This window comes from Nomascus leucogenys, chromosome 17, assembly GCF_006542625.1.
Source record: "Nomascus leucogenys isolate Asia chromosome 17, Asia_NLE_v1, whole genome shotgun sequence".
Classification (NCBI taxonomy): domain Eukaryota; kingdom Metazoa; phylum Chordata; class Mammalia; order Primates; family Hylobatidae; genus Nomascus; species Nomascus leucogenys.
The window spans coordinates 47,234,153-47,249,956 of NC_044397.1; the positions used below are offsets into that span (position 1 = coordinate 47,234,153).

Below are 15,804 nucleotides of genomic sequence, written 5' to 3' on the forward strand. Positions count from 1 at the left end.
CAGGCTGGTCTCAAACTCCTGACCTCAGGTGGTTCGCCACCTTGGCCTCTCAAAGTGCTGGGATTACAAGCATGAGCCACTGTGCCTGGCTCCACCTTTTTCTTTTTACTTTTTAACATTTGGCTACTAGAAAATTCATAATTTACATGTGGCTCATATTTTACTGCAGAGGATTGCCTCCCTTTTGAAATCTCAGGCTGCCCGCATGTATTAGTCCATTTTCACACTGCTACAAACAAATATCTCAAACTGCATAATTTTTTTAAAGTGGTTTAATTGAATCATAGTCCTACATGGCTGAAGAATACTTGGGAAACTTAAAAACATGACCATGACAGAAGGTGAAGGGAAAGCAAGGCCCATCTTAAATGGTGGAAAATGAGAGAGAACCGGTGGGGACGTGCCACATTTTTAAACCATCAGGTATCTTGGGAGCTCTCTTACTACCACAAAAACAGCATGAGGATAATCCACACCAATAATCCAATCACCTCCTACCCAGTCCCTGCCCTGAGGCATGAGAATTACATTTTTTTTTCTTTCAGACAAAGTCTTTCTCTGTCACCCAGGCTGGAGTGCAATGGGACCATCTTGGCTCACTGCAACCTCTGCCTCCTGGGTTCAAGCAATTCTCCTGACTCAGCCTCCTGAGTAGCTGGGACTACAGACACATGCAGCCATGCCCAGCTAATTTTTGCATTTTTAGTAGAGACGGGGTTTCACCACATTTGCCAGGCCTGTCTCAAACCCCTGAACTAGTGATCTGCCTGCCTCGGCCTCCCAAAGTGCTGGGATTACAGGCGTGAGCCACCACGCATGGACGGGAATTACAATTTGAGATTAGATTTGGGTGGAGCCAGAAAGTCACACCATATCACTGCAAAGGATCCGCAGCAAGGAAGGTCATAAAATCCTAAATTTTCAAATAATTGTCATTATTTCAATTTATGAATAAATATTATATATCATTTATAAATGCATATGACATTACACACAATGTTAAATGCAAATATCCTCTGAAGTTGGCCCGGCACAGATCAAGGAAGAAGCCCTGCCTGTGAAGGCTGCAGCCTAGGCTGTTATTTTTGCTTCACTCAGCCCAGTGTCTGATCAAATATTCCCTCACTCAGGGCATGAAGGGTGGGGCCTGAAACCTTATCCAGTTAGGAGCCGTGGACTAGAAACTGTCCAATCAGGCATGCAGCTGGAAAGAACAAGCTACTTCCGTAATTTTGTGGGTCCTTTGTGTTTCTCTGCGTCCAGAGCTGCATTTCTTCTCTTCACTGCTCTGTGTCCTCTGCTCCTAGAGGCCAAGCCTATGTGTCCTTGTGTCCTGCAGGTATCTGCAGATTTATGGCTAAAAGACCAGGACCCCCTGGAAGCCGAGAAATGGTGAGTGCTGGGTCTGTCATCGTGAGAGAGGGGTGGGGGCTGGTTGGAACCGGCAGAAAGTGGCTGTAGCAGGACCCAGACTTTCTGGCAGTCAGCTCCAGAGCCTGACGACCCAAATCCTCTTTGGCCCAGCTCTGCTCTCGTCCCTTCCAGCCGCAAGATGGTGCCTGGGCCAGCACCTGGGACCCTGGGATTTCTGTCTTTTTCCTCTGCAGTGGCTTTGCCCTGGACTGGAGGCCTCTCTGGTTTGCTCTGCACTCCCAGCGCCTCATCTCACCCAGATTGTGCAGGGATGGGAAAGTCATCAGGGGAGAATCATGACTCAGGGTGCAAGATTCATGAGTGGAAAGAGCTGTGGTCCTGGGGTCCCTAGTTCCTCATTTTTCCTTTTAGAGATGTATGGGAGTCACTGTAAAAATGAGAATCTGATCAAAGTGTGATTCAAGAATCATAGAGAGTGCCCAGCTGTGGTTTGTGGGTTGTGATCCATGGGAGAGACTTGAAGAAAAGTCTGTTATAAATTTCATGATGAAGCAAACCAGATTCAGTAATTGGTTTGGTACAGTTACATAGTTTCCTTATTTGTAAGATCCAGGGGAAAATTTCTTGGTTATGTCATCAGTTAAGATTAATTGGCAGTCTGTGGTTGCCTAGGCCTGTATATTTTCTTCAAGATAGTAATTTCCAAGAAACGCTTTTTTTTTTTTTTTTTTGAGAGGGGGTCTCACTCTGTCCTCCAGGCTGCAGTGCAGTGGTGCGATCTCAGCTCATTACAACCTCTGCCTCCCAGGTTCAAGTAATTGCCCTGCCTTAGCCTCTTGAGTAGCTGGAATTATAGGTGTGTGCCACCACGCCCAACTAATTTTTGTATTTTTAGTAGAGACGGGATTTGGCCAGGTTGGTCTCCAACTTTTGGCCTCAGGTGATCTGCCTGCCTCAGCCTCCCAACGGGCTGGGGTTACAGGTGTGAGCCACTGCACCCAGCTGATTTTTTTTTAACCTTTTATTTTAGGTTCAGGGGTACATGTGCAGGTTTGTTATATAGGTAAAATCATATCATGAAGTTTTTGTGTGCAGATTATTTTGTCACTCAGGTACTAAGCATAGTACGCAACAGATTCGTTTTCTGATTTTCTCCATCCTCTGACCCTCCACCCTGGACTGAGCCTCAGTGTCTGTTGTTCTCTTATTTGTGTCCATGTGTTCTCATTATTTTGCTCCCACTTATAAGTGACAACATACAGTTTTTTATTTTCCATTCCGGCATTAGTTTTCTAAAAATAACGGTCTCCAGTTCCATCGACGTTGCTGCAAAGAACATGATGTTGTTCTTTCTTATTGTTGCATCATATTTCATGGTGTTTACGTACCACATTTTCTTTATCCACTCTACCATTGAAGACATACAGGATTATTTCTTGTTTTTGCTATTGTGAATTGTGCTGTAATAAACATGCGTGCATGTGTCTTCATGGTAGAAAAACTTACATTCACTGGGTATATTCCAAATTGTGGGATTGGGAATGGTAATTCTGTTTTCAGGTTTTTGACAAAATCCCAAGCTGCTTTTCTCAATGGTTAAATAAATTTATACTTTCACCAGCAGCATATAAGCATTCAATTTCTCCACAATCTCACAAGCATCTGTTTTTTTGTTTTTACTTTTCATTCTAATTGTTTTTATTTGAATTATTTCTTTTTTTCCATTAGTCTAGTGTTTTATCTATCTTATTATGTTTACATAGAATCAACTTCTGGTTCCTTTGAACTTTTTTTTTTTTTAAGACAGAGTTTCACTCTTACACCTAGGCTGGAGTGCAGTGGTGCGGTCTCGGCTCACTGCAACCTCTGCCTTCCAGTTTCAAGCAATTTCCTGCCTCAGCCTCCCGACTAGCTGGGATTACAGGCATGTGCCACGACAGCCAGCTAATTTTTGTGTTTTTAGTAGAGATGGGCTTTCACCATGTTGGCTAGGCTGGTCTCAAACTCCTGAACTCGTGATCTTCCCGCCTCGGCCTCCCAAAGTGCCGGGATTACAGGAGTGAGCCACAGCACATGCATGGCCCATTGAACTTTTTATAGTTATTTATGTCTCAAACTTCTTCATTTCAGCTCTGATTTTGGTTATTTCTTGACTTTTGTGAGCCTCGAAGTTGGTTTGCGCTTACTTTTGAAATTCTTTTAATTGTAACGTTAGATTTTTAAATTGAGATCTTTCTAACTTTTTGATGTGGATGTTTAGTGATATATATTTTATTCTTAACACTGCCTTAGCTCTAACCCTGAGATTCTGGTATGTTGTATTTCGCTTGTAATTAGTTTCAAAAATTTTATTTCTGCCCTAATTTCATTATTTCCAAAATAGCCATTTGGAAGCTGATTATTCCATTTTTATGTAATTGAATCCCTTCACATGTTTTTTGTATTGAATCATTCTATACATTTTCTTTTTAAAATTAATGAGAAAGATAAGAAGAAATAAAAGTGCTGTGCTCTTAATCTAAATGTTAAAAATTATTCAGCACTTAGTACCAACTCCCAGGGTGCTATGAAAATTAAATCACAAAATGTGTTATTCCAAGCACAGTGTTCTGTGACATGCTCCTGAGCACACAGTACCTGCTTAATAAACATTTTATTAGTACATGTGTACAGGTTTCCCAAGTGCAGGTTTACTCAGACATTGCTGTCTTCTGTTGTCCCTGTAAACTTAAAAAAGCCAACAAAAATATAGTATTTCAGGGTGGAAATTTTTTGTCTTTATTTGTAGCAGAAGTATTAGTATTGTGACAAATGTGGTGTGTGTAAGGGACTCTGCTGTGCCTGCTTTCTCTTGTTAATGCTAATAATGTGTCTGGGAAAGCACAATCAGCATTTACAGGGGACTTGTTGGAAAAGCCCATTCCTGGACCCTTTTGGATCCTGCAGAATCACATTGCATAGAGTGGGGCCAAGATTACCAAGTGACTTATAAACTTGAGGGGTTCAAGATACTTTCAGGATAGTTTAGTTCAAGCATGTCTCAGATCAAGCGCAGTGTCCACTCTGCCTTTTGGAATGCCATGTGTTCAGAACTTGCAAATTTTTACTTCTCTACTTGTGCTGTTGATCCCTAATGAGTTTGTTTCAACTATTTTTTGTGATTTTTATGATAGTCAAGGGCTTCTGAAAAAAATATTTGTTTTCTATATGCCATAGCATTCTATAAATTTCTCTTCATCTTGGATTCTTGTATATCATGCAGAATTCTTACCACAAATTTATGACCTATGATATATAAAATGTTCCCATTGTAGCTGTTGAACATGAGAAAATGTGGATACTCAAGATTTCTATTGGAGAAACACCATTGTCTTTGGATATTAGTGAAAAATGAAACATGCTATATTGAGATTTCATCTGTGTGCTCTATTATTTCCATGCAGAACAGGGTTTAGAAAATGCTCATTTAAACAGGGTGGCATTTATTACCCAGAAAGTTCTGAAAAAATTGTTAGGAGATACTTGCTTTCCAGGGTGCTAAGGAAAGACTACTTAAAATTACTAATAAAAATTACAGAACAGGGAAGTTATCTGCACCTTCAACTTTGCATAAAACTGATGTTTCTTTATAATTAAATTTAGGCCAGGCGCAATGGCTTTGGCTTGTAATCCCAGCACATTGGGAGGCCGAGGCAGGCAGATTGCGTGAGGTCAGGAGTTTGAGGCCAGCCTGACCAACATGGTGAAACCCCGTCTCTACTTAAAAAAAAACCACAAAAATTAGCCAGGCATGGTGCATGCACCTGTAATCCCACCTATTTGGGAGATTGAGGCAGGAGAATTGCTTGAACTCAGGAAGTTGAGGTTGCAGTGAGATGAGATCGCACCACTGCACTCCAGCCTGGGTGACACAGCGAAACTCTGTCTCAAAAAAAAATATATATATATATATAAAATTAAATGTAGATTACAATTTACATTTCTGAGAGGAGAGAAATGCCACAGCAGTGATGTTGTGTCATGTGTGCATCAGCACATAATAAAAATGTGTCCTAATAAAGTTGATAACAATTTTATTCACTTGGTTCAAAATCTCTACGACATTTTTTCCACTCTAGAGTTAATTCTTATTCTCTTAGTTATTAAGGACACTTAGGAGATTTACTAGTTGAAGTGCATAAGCCATCGCACTTAATCTGGAAGCTGTCCTTTCCTTTTAGATGACTTTTGCTTATATTTGTCTTTTAAAAATGAAGGCTCTTATCTTCATTTACAGGTGAGAGAAACTGGGAAAAACCCAGACTCTGCCATTTACTGGATATTTCACAAAATATTCTTACTAGGCTAGAAACACTGGTGAGCTTGCTAAAAATTCAGAAATTCAGACTTTCTCCGAAATCTTTTGAAACAAAATCTCACAAGATCTTTAGTTTTTTGCACATACTAAGACTTGAGAGGTATCTTCCAACTCATCATGACTGTTCTATCTGAGAAATATACACAACTTACTCTGTATGAAGTAAATATAGCAGTCAAAAATAAACATGTCTGGCCGGGTGCAGTGGCTCATGCCTGCCATCCCAGCACTTTGGGAGGCTGAGGTGGGTGGATCACCTGAGGTGAGGAGTGCAAGACCTGCCTGGACAACATGGAGAAACCGCATCTCTACTAAAAATACAAAAATTATCCAGTCATGGTGGCCCACACCTGTAGTCCCAGCTACTCAGGAGGCTGAGGCAAGAGAATTGACTGAACTCAGGAGGTGGAGGTTGCACTGAGCCAAGATCATACCACTGCACTCCAGCTTGGGCAACAGAGTGAGACTCAGTCTCAAAAAAAAAAAAAAAAGAAGAAAAGAAAAAAGAAAAAAAAAGACATGTCCATGTTGATGCCCTTAATTTTATAATATATCATCCAGAAATGTATCAAATCTACACTGGTATTGTGGATCTTATGCTATCCTCTTTTCCCAGAGTTATAGAATACTTCAGTGTTAAAAATTATCTTATTGAATAATTTTAGTCACTCTTGTAAGTGAGAACCACTTCTTTTTACTCTCTTTTTTAACTTGAATCAAATAAAAATCTCTGCCTATGGCCATGTGGTAAGTGCTTGTGTGCTCATGAGTGGTTTTGTTTGTTTGTTTGTTTGCTTGTTTTCCAGGGACTGCTGACATTCAGAGACATAGCTATAGAATTCTCTCTGGAGGAATGGCAATGCCTGGATTGTGCTCAGCGGAATTTATATAGAGATGTGATGTTAGAGAACTACAGAAACCTGGTCTCCCTGGGTGAGAATAACTTCAATACATAATTCCTAATATATTTCTTTTCTCTTTTATAAGATGTTTTTGGTAATTTCTGCTTTGCATGAATGAATTTTAGATCTCCAATTTTAAGAAAATCTTGGGGATTCATTGGTGTAGAACAAATTCTTCAAGATGTTTTATCTTGACCAGAACTTTTCCCTTTCCTGGGCTTATGTATCTTTTGCTCTAGGTTAGTGGGAATTCCAAAAATGCTGTGGCAGAAAATATCATTGCCCACACATTAGAATTCAGTTGCTGCCACCAATTTTTGATTCAGTAGTACTGAGTAGTGAAATTAAGGACCTACAATTTTAAAATATTTTCTGAATATTTAGAAAGTCCTGTTGTGAATCAATATTAATTTTCTATTATTTCCTCTAAGCATAATACTAATTTGGTAATTAAAGAATTCAGCATGATTTATGTTACTTTTTTTCTTAATAAAACAGGTATTGCTGTCTCTAAGCCAGACTTGATCACCTGTCTGGAGCAAAATAAAGAGTCCCAGAATATAAAGAGAAATGATATGGTAGCCAAACACCCAGGTAGGTGAGAGCGAATGAAGCAGATGAGACAGATGAGAGGTACACAAATCAAGGAGGCAGCCAGTCCTTAAAATGTGGTCTGGGGAGCTGTGCTTTGATGGAAAGAGTTTCTAAGAAGCTCAAGTCATTTTTTTCTTTTGCTCTCACATAGGGACACCTTCTGCCTCATGCTGTTAAATTCTCTAAGGATTCCACTTTTGCTTCAGTAATCTTTCTTCAAGTTCACAGTGTGAGCCAAAGTTTTCTTTAAAGGTTATCAGGGACTGCACAAACTGACTGCTTTGCCATTGCTTTTGGGGACACACTAATATCTGCATATTTTTGAAAAACTGTAAATCATTAAAGAAATTTTTTTTGCATCATGTCTAAAATGTGTGAGAATGGTAGTTTCTCTTTCATTAGTGGTCATCCATTTTTCTGCATATGCCATTCTGTTTTTATTACTATAGCCTTGAAATATATTTTAAAGTTTTTACAAATTTTTTAAAAATTTTTAAATTTTTTATATGTATATATTTATTTAGAGGCTTGGTTATCCTCCAACTTGCTGTGGGGGGGATATGCAAGCAGGGTACCTTTTATGTCTTCATTTTACTATGTTGCATATTTTAGATATAGATTCATAAATGGTATTGCTGTATTATATAATAATTTCATTTGAAATTATTTGAAGAACACTTATGATATTTTTATGACGGCTGTATCTTTTTTCTCATAAAAAACAACTTACATAGGTTTCAATTTCTTTATATCATCAACGTAGTTGGTGTTTTAAAAAAATTTATAGTGGCCATCCTAATTGATGTAATATAATTTTGTTTTGTATTGTGATTATGTTTTGCATTTTTCTATAAATTATTAATTTTGTGCAACCTTTCAAATGCTTCTTCCCATTTGTATATCATTTTTATTAAAATTTTGTGTAACCATTTTTCCACTTCTTTCTTTTTTTTTTTTTTTTTTGAGATGGAGTTTCGCTCTTGTTTCCCAGGCAACAAGAGCAATGGCACAATTTCAGCTCACAGCAACCTCTGCCTCCTGGATTCAAATGATTCTCCTGCCTCAGCCTCCTGAGTTGCTGGGATCAGGGATATGCCACCATGCCCAGCTAATTTTGTATTTTTAGTAGGGATGGGTGTCGCCATGTTGGTCAGGCTGGTCTCGAATTCCTGACCTTAGGTGATCTGCCCACCTCAGCCTCCCAAAGTTCTGGGATCACATGTGTGAGCCACCACACCTGGCTCATTTTTCCATTTCTAAATCAAGTAATTCAATTATTGTTGTCTAGTTCTAGGAGTAGTTTATATATTCTCAATATTAAGTCTTATCACGTGTGATTTTCAAATATTGTCACCAATTTCTTAGGAGACACTGTCACTCTATTAAATGTTTTATTTGATTGCAGAAATTTCGAAGTTTGGCCCAATTAAATTTTTCTGTTCTCCTCTTTGTTGCTCATGTATTTGATGGCATATCTAAGAAAATGTGCCAAGGCCAATGTCATGTATTTGCACTATACTTTTTTTTTAAGAGTTTCATTAGGTTTTTTTTAGTCTAAATACTTTGTTTAAAATATTTTTTGTATGTGATGCAATTAAACCATTCAACTTCATTTTTTCAATTTAGATGTCCAGTTTTCAACATTATCTGTTGAAGGGATTATATTTTCTCCATTGTCTGCTCATGGCAACCTTGAGGCAGATTATTTGGTCATACACAGAAGAGTTCATTGCTGGGCTTTTTATTTTGTTCTATCATGTCTTTATCTGTCTTTTTGTGAATACCACATAGTTATTGTTATTGCAGCTTTTTATTATGTTTTGAAATTAAGAAGTATAATGCCTCTGTGTTTTTCATGTGTGTTTCTCTAGATTTGGTTCATAATAAAATTTAAAAATTTTAAACAATATTTCAGTAATAAATATACTTTTGGAATTTTGATACAGATTATATTAAATTTGTTCACCCCATGGGTTATATTAACATCTTAACAAATTAAGTCATCACTTAAATATGTTGGCCCTTGAGAAAAAATATTAAATTAAATTAATTTAAATTATTTGACCCTGTGCAGGAATACAATGAAGAGTGTGTTTATTTCCATGTATTTTTGATTTGCCAGTATTACTTTTTTCTTTTTAGTTTTATTCAGTTTGGGTTAGAAAACATATACTGTACGATTTTGCTCTTCTTAATTTTTTTTTTGACTCAGAGTTTCTCACTCTGTTTCCCAGACTGTAGTGCAGTAGCACAATCTTGGCTCACTGCAGCATCAACCTTTTGGACTCAAGTAATCCTTTCACCTTGGCCTACTGAGTGGCTGGCACTATGGGCATACCCCACCATGCTCAGCTAATTTTTAATTATTTGTAGAGACAGGGTCTCATTGTGTTCCCAAGGCCGGTATCAAACTTCTTGCCCCAAGTGATTCTTCCACCTTGGCCTCCCAAAGTCCTGAGATTACACCTGTGAGCCACTGCACCTGGCTGATCTTTTGAAATTTACTAAGACTTATGTGTTCTAACAGAATGCACCAGGTGCCAATAAGAATATTGTGTATCCACTTACTTTTGACTGGAGAGTTCTGTACATGTCTGTTTAGCCTATTTGGTTTGTGATATGGTGTAGATGCCCTCTAAATAGCATGTTGAAATGTAATCTCCACTGTTGGATGTGGGGCCTAATGAGAGCTGTTTGCATCAAGGAGACAAATCCCTCATGAATGACTTGGCACAATCCCCTTGGTAAACATAGAGTTCTCACTCTATTAATTCACATGAGAGCTGGTTGCATCATCTTTCACCATGTAACATGTTTGGTTCTTCTTTGTCTTCCACTATAATTGTAAGCTTCCTCATATCCTCACCAGAAGCAGATGCTGGCATGTACTTCTTGTACAGTCCACTGAACTGTGAATCAAAAAAATCTTTTTCTTTATAAATTACCCAGTCTGAGGTTATTTTCTATAGCAATGCAAAATAAATTCATACACAATATAATATTCTTCAGGTTTTCGGTTTTCTAATTGATTTTTTATTTAAATTTTTTATTTATTATTGAAAGTGAGGTCTTGATGTTTATAATTTTGTGTTGCTATTTTATTTCTTGCTTCATATCTATCGATATTTGCTTTATGTATTTTGAAGCCCTGATGTTATATATGCATATACATATAGATAGATATAATAGTTATAGATTCCTAGTAAATGGACTCATTTTACCATTATATGATATCAACCTTTGTCTCATGCTAGTAATTGACTCTTTTGCTTTTGTGTGTCTATAAAGATTTTTTCTTTGTGCTACTTTGGAGATTCTGTAAAACATCTTAAATGTTACAACAGCATATTTTAAACTGGTAAAAAAATGACTTCAGTTGCATAGAAAACGTTGTCCTCATTATATCTACCCTATACTTCTTATTGATGTTGCTAATTATATCTTTCTATGTTTTATGATTATTTTTATGCTTATATCTTTCAAATTTTAAAGAATAACTAAAAATATTTTCTGCACCATCATAATAATGCCACAGAATTTTACTTTTCGTATATGCATATGTTTTTCAGAAGGTTATGTATTTTCATATGATTACATATATTTTTCATCATGTTATTTTAAGTGGAAAGACCTCTTTGCAGCATTTTATTTAGGGCACATGCAATGATTATATGCTTTTCCAGCATTTATTCATTCTGGAAGAGTTTTATTTTTCTTTATGTTGTAGTATATTTTTTCTAGTTTTATTATTCTCACCATGAAAATTTTTTTCAGCCTTTGACCCTTTTACACAGTTCTTTTCTGACCTGCAAGGTTTCTGTTTACAACTTCACTGGTTGTCTCAGAGGACTATGCTTATAAATAATACCTCACTTTTATCTTGCAGCTCCCAAGATTATCTTCTGGTTTGTGACTTTTGAAACTTTGCTTAAATTTGTGTTGTGGATCTTTTTGTGTATATCCTAGTTTGTTTTATACATACTTTTTTCTTACTTTTAAATTTTTTCAGTTATTCTTTTTTACCTCCACATTGTTTATTTATATTATTCCAAGTTTTGTTGAAATTCTTATTTTTATTATTTTATTTAGGTGTCTAGTTTTCCATTTTTCTCATTGAGCATAATATGGATTATCTTAAATTTTAAAAATCAAGATATACATCTTTATTTTTATAGTTACTTTTTCAAAATTTCTGATTCTTTTGATTGGACCATGTTGTCCTCATGTTTTATATACATTGTAATCTTTGAGATTTAGACACTAACATAAAACTACCTTTCATGATCTTTATAATGCAGCTCCTTCCTGTCATAGCATGACACCAATTGTCTTTGTTAGAGATTCTGGAATTCTCACAAAGATGTTCTCAGGATGTGAGCAATTTGTATTTATTTTTCAATTAAAAGACTTCTTCATATTTCTTCTTACTGGTCAGTAACTACGTTCTACACCTATCTTCTGCCCATGGTACTGCAGTCTTCCTGTGGTTGTACCATTCACTTTTGAGCTCGGAAGACTTAAAGCTGTCATAAAAGGCACTATGTTCTTCTATTGGGGATGAGGAAGAGCTATGTTGGGTAAATGTAGCAGACTTTTCTTTTCTGTCTATATGGCTCTGGACATTGTGCTCACATGGTGCACACACTTACTTTATTTATTAATTTCCAACAAAGGTATTTTGATCACTATGATTTTGTTACATTTATACATCTATGAAGGAATTACGGCCTGTGGTATTTTGATATGGCATTTTGTTAATGTACTTTGTATAATTTTATATATTTGATTTGTAAAGTATATTTATATGAATCCAGAAAGTGGAGTAACTTGTGCTTTTTATGTCTTTCATTTATGTGTTCCCATTCCACCCAAGACCTTCAGCCAGAGCAGGGCATAAAAGATTCACTCCAAAAAGTAATACCAAGTACATATGGAAACTGTGGACATCAGAATTTACAATTTAAAAAATGCTGTAAAATTGTGGGTGAATGTGAGGTGCACAAAGGAGGTTATAATGAAGTTAACCAATGTTTGTCAACTACCCAAAACAAAATATTTCAGACTCATAAATACATCAAAGTCTTTGGTAAATTTTCAAATTCCAATAGATATAAAACAAGACATACTGGAAAGAAACGTTTCAAATGTAAAAAATGTGGCAAATCATTTTGCATGCTTTCACACCTAAATCAACATCAGGTAATTCATACTAGGGAGAAGTCCTACAAATGTGAAGAACATGGCAAATCCTTTAACTGCTCCTCAAACCATACTACACATAAAATAATTCATTCTGGAGAGAAACCCTATAGATGTGAGGAATGTGGCATGGCCTTTAGCTGGTCCGCAAACCTTACTAGACATAAGAGAACTCATACTGGAGAGAAACCCTACACATGTGAAGAATGTGGCCAAGCCTTTAGTCGCTCCTCAACACTTACCAAACACAAGAGAATTCATACTGGAGAGAGACCCTACAAATGTGAAGAATGTGGCAAAGCCTTTAGCGTATCCTCAACCCTCACTGACCACAAGAGAATTCATACTGGAGAGAAACCCTGCAGATGTGAGGAATGTGGCAAAGCCTTTAGTTGGTCCTCAAACCTTACTAGACATAAGAGAACTCATACTGGAGAGAAACCCTACATATGTGAAGAATGTGGCCAATCCTTTAGGCGCTCCTCAACACTTACTAACCACAAGATAATTCATATTGGAGAGAGACCCTGCAGATGTGAGGAATGTGGCAAAGCCTTTAGCTCGTCCTCAAACCTTACTAGACATAAGAGAACTCATACTGGAGAGCAGCCCTACACATGTGAAGAATGTGGCAAAGCCTTTAACTGCTCCTCAACCCTTACACAACATAAGAGAATTCATACTGGAGAGAAACCCTACAAATGTGAAGAATGTGGCAAAGTACACCCTCAGGCCTTGTAATACATAAAATAATTTATACTGGAAAAAAACACCTACAAGTATAGAGAATGTAGCCAAGCCTTTAACCGGTTCCAAACCTTAATTGAACGTAAGAGAATTCATATTGGACAAAAATTTTATAAACATAAAAAAGTGTAACAAAGCCTTTAACCAACCCTCAAACCTTAATGAACCTAAGAGAATTTATTTAAGAAAAATTTTTTTGAGATGGAGTCTCTCTGTATCACCCAGCCTGGAGTGTAGTGGCATGATCTCAGCTCACTGTAACCTCTGCCTTCTGGGTTCAAGCGATTCTCCTGCCTCAGCCTCCTGAGTAGCTGGGATTACAGGCGTGTGCCACCACACTGGCTGATTTTTGTATTTTTAGTAGAGATAGAGTTTCACCATGTTGGCCAGGCTGGTCTTGAACTCCTGACCTCAGGTGATCCACCTTTGTCAGCCTCCCAAAGCCCAAGAGAATTTATATTAGAAAGACCCTGGAAACATAAAAAAAAATGACAAAACCTTTAAACACATCCCAGGCCTTACATAATATCTGATCATTCATTCCAGGGAGAAACTCTACAAAAGCAAAGAATGTGGTAAAGCTGTTAACTAGTCTTGAACTGTTGTTATACGTAAGAGAATTAATACTGAAAAGAAACCCTTCAATAAGGAATGTGGCAATGGCTTTAAAAAGTCCTCAAACCTGAATAAATGTAAGATAATTGATATTGGAGAGAAACCCTGCAATTGTAGAAAAAATGTGGCAAACGCTTTAACTGGTTCTCCATCCTTATTCATTAAAAATTTTATACTGGAGAGAAACTCTGTATACATAAGAATGTGACAGAGAATTTAAGCACACCTCAAACTTTTCTGAAAAAGAGAAATCATACAGGTGAGAAACTCTAGAAATATGTTAAATGTGGCAAGGATTTTAAATGGTAGTCACACGTTATGGTAGTTAAGATAATTTATACTGAAGAAAACTCCTACAAATATGAAGAATGTTGCAAAACTTTTGACAAATTCTCACAACTTATGTTACAGGAAAGCATTTATACTAGAGAAAAATTGTACAAATACAAAGAATGTGAAAAGCCATTAATATCAGGTCACATCTTACTCAATATCAGAAAGTTTATACTTAATAAAGGGATTATAGGTCAGGTGTGTTGGCTCATGCCTATAATTCCAGCACTTTGGGAGGCCAAGGTCGGTGGATCATGAGGTCAGGAGTTCAAGATCAGCCTGGCCAATATGGTGAAACCCCATCTCTACTAAAAATAGAAAAACTAGCCTGGTGTGGTGGCATGCACCAGTAATTCCAGCTACTTGGCAGGCCGAGGTAGGAGAATTTCTTGAACCTGGGAGGCAGAGGTTGCAGTGAGCTGAGAAAGAGCCACTACAGTACAGCCTGGGTGACAGAGCAAGACTCCATCTCAAAAAAAAAAAAATTATAAATGTGATTACTGTAAGAAGACCCTTTGGAAAATATAGGCCTTTAAAGTAAAGACTAATTATTCTGAAGACAAACATACAAATATAAAGAGGATTGTTGTACCTTTACTTCCATTACAGATTTTATTGTACACATTTTATATTAAAGGAAAAATTTGAAGATCTGAAGAAGATGCTCAAACTTTGTTGAACATTAGAGAATTTATATTGTAGAGAAAGTCTAAACATGTAATGAATGTGAAAAACATTTGTTCAAAAACTACAGCTTAGAAAACACCAGTTTATACTAAATATTTTTGCAGAACCAGTAAATGGGGAAAACATATTAAATCAAAAATTAAGTCTATATAAACATCTGAGGAGTCACAGTAGAAAGAATGAAGGCACTGAAACTTCATACAATACACTAAATCAGAGTGTTGAGTGTAAAGGAGATCCACAGCTAACACCATATGCATGTAAAGAAGTAGATTTTTTGGAGATTTATAATTACCTTCGAGGTATGCTTCTTTCTTCTATAAAAAAATTAGAGTTTCTGAAAAGCAAATAATAATATAACTCACATCTCAGATTCTGTCATGTTGACTCTTCCCATTGTTTGTGAAAGTATTTGATCAATTGTTTCATCAGAGATAGGAGACATTGTTTTTTATCAATTGTTCCTTTATGTAATAAAATGCAATAAATTAAAAAAATTTTAAAGATTATGTGTCAACTTAATTTTTTCATTAAACAAAGTTGTTTTTAATGTGTTAAAACTATTGTGCTTTGAATGAAGTGTTAATTTGTCATCAAATTTCATGTGTCCCATTTTACTTAAGGTTCTAAGTAAAAGATGGTAACAATATACTATTTGTTAATGTAGGGGAATGACATCTCTAGTAATCTCTTTTTTTGCCAGTGTTTTTTGTTTGTTTGTTTGTTTTGAAATGGAGTCTTGCTCTGTTGCTTAGGCTGGAGTGCAGTGGCATGATGTCGGCTCACTGCAAACTTTACCTCCTGGGTCCAAGCAATTCTCCTGCCTTCAGTCTGCCAAGTAGCAGGGACTACAGGCACATGCCACCACGCCTGGCTAATTTTTGTATTTTTAGTAGAGATGGGGTTTCACCATGTTAGCCAGGCTGGTCTTGAACTCCTGATCTCAGGTGATCCACCCACCTCAGCAGCCCAAATTGGGGTTAACAGGCGTGGGTC

At 36.8% G+C, this 15,804-nt stretch overlaps 1 protein-coding gene across 1 annotated transcript; it reads left to right on the forward strand.

The window, feature by feature from the left end:
- Positions 1-1,353: 1,353 nt before the first annotated feature.
- Positions 1,354-13,167, forward strand: LOC100586580 (zinc finger protein 479-like). The gene is made up of 5 exons (XM_003279279.1): positions 1,354-1,392; positions 6,538-6,664; positions 7,132-7,227; positions 12,077-12,817; positions 12,884-13,167. The coding sequence occupies exons 1-5, from the start codon at positions 1,354-1,356 to the stop codon at positions 13,165-13,167; spliced, it is 1,287 nt and encodes a 428-aa protein (XP_003279327.1).
- Positions 13,168-15,804: the final 2,637 nt, after the last annotated feature.

What these genes read in the sequence shown, in the direction of transcription:
- LOC100586580 (XM_003279279.1), top strand. Translation starts at nt 1,354, where the DNA reads ATGGCTAAAAGACCAGGACCCCCTGGAAGCCGAGAAATG. An exon ending in CAGAAACCTGGTCTCCCTGG is followed by an intron (nt 6,665 to 7,131) that starts GTGAGAATAACT and finishes TTAATAAAACAG; the next exon opens with GTATTGCTGTCTCTAAGCCA. An exon ending in GGAATGTGGCAAAGCCTTTA is followed by an intron (nt 12,818 to 12,883) that starts GTTGGTCCTCAA and finishes ACATATGTGAAG; the next exon opens with AATGTGGCCAATCCTTTAGG.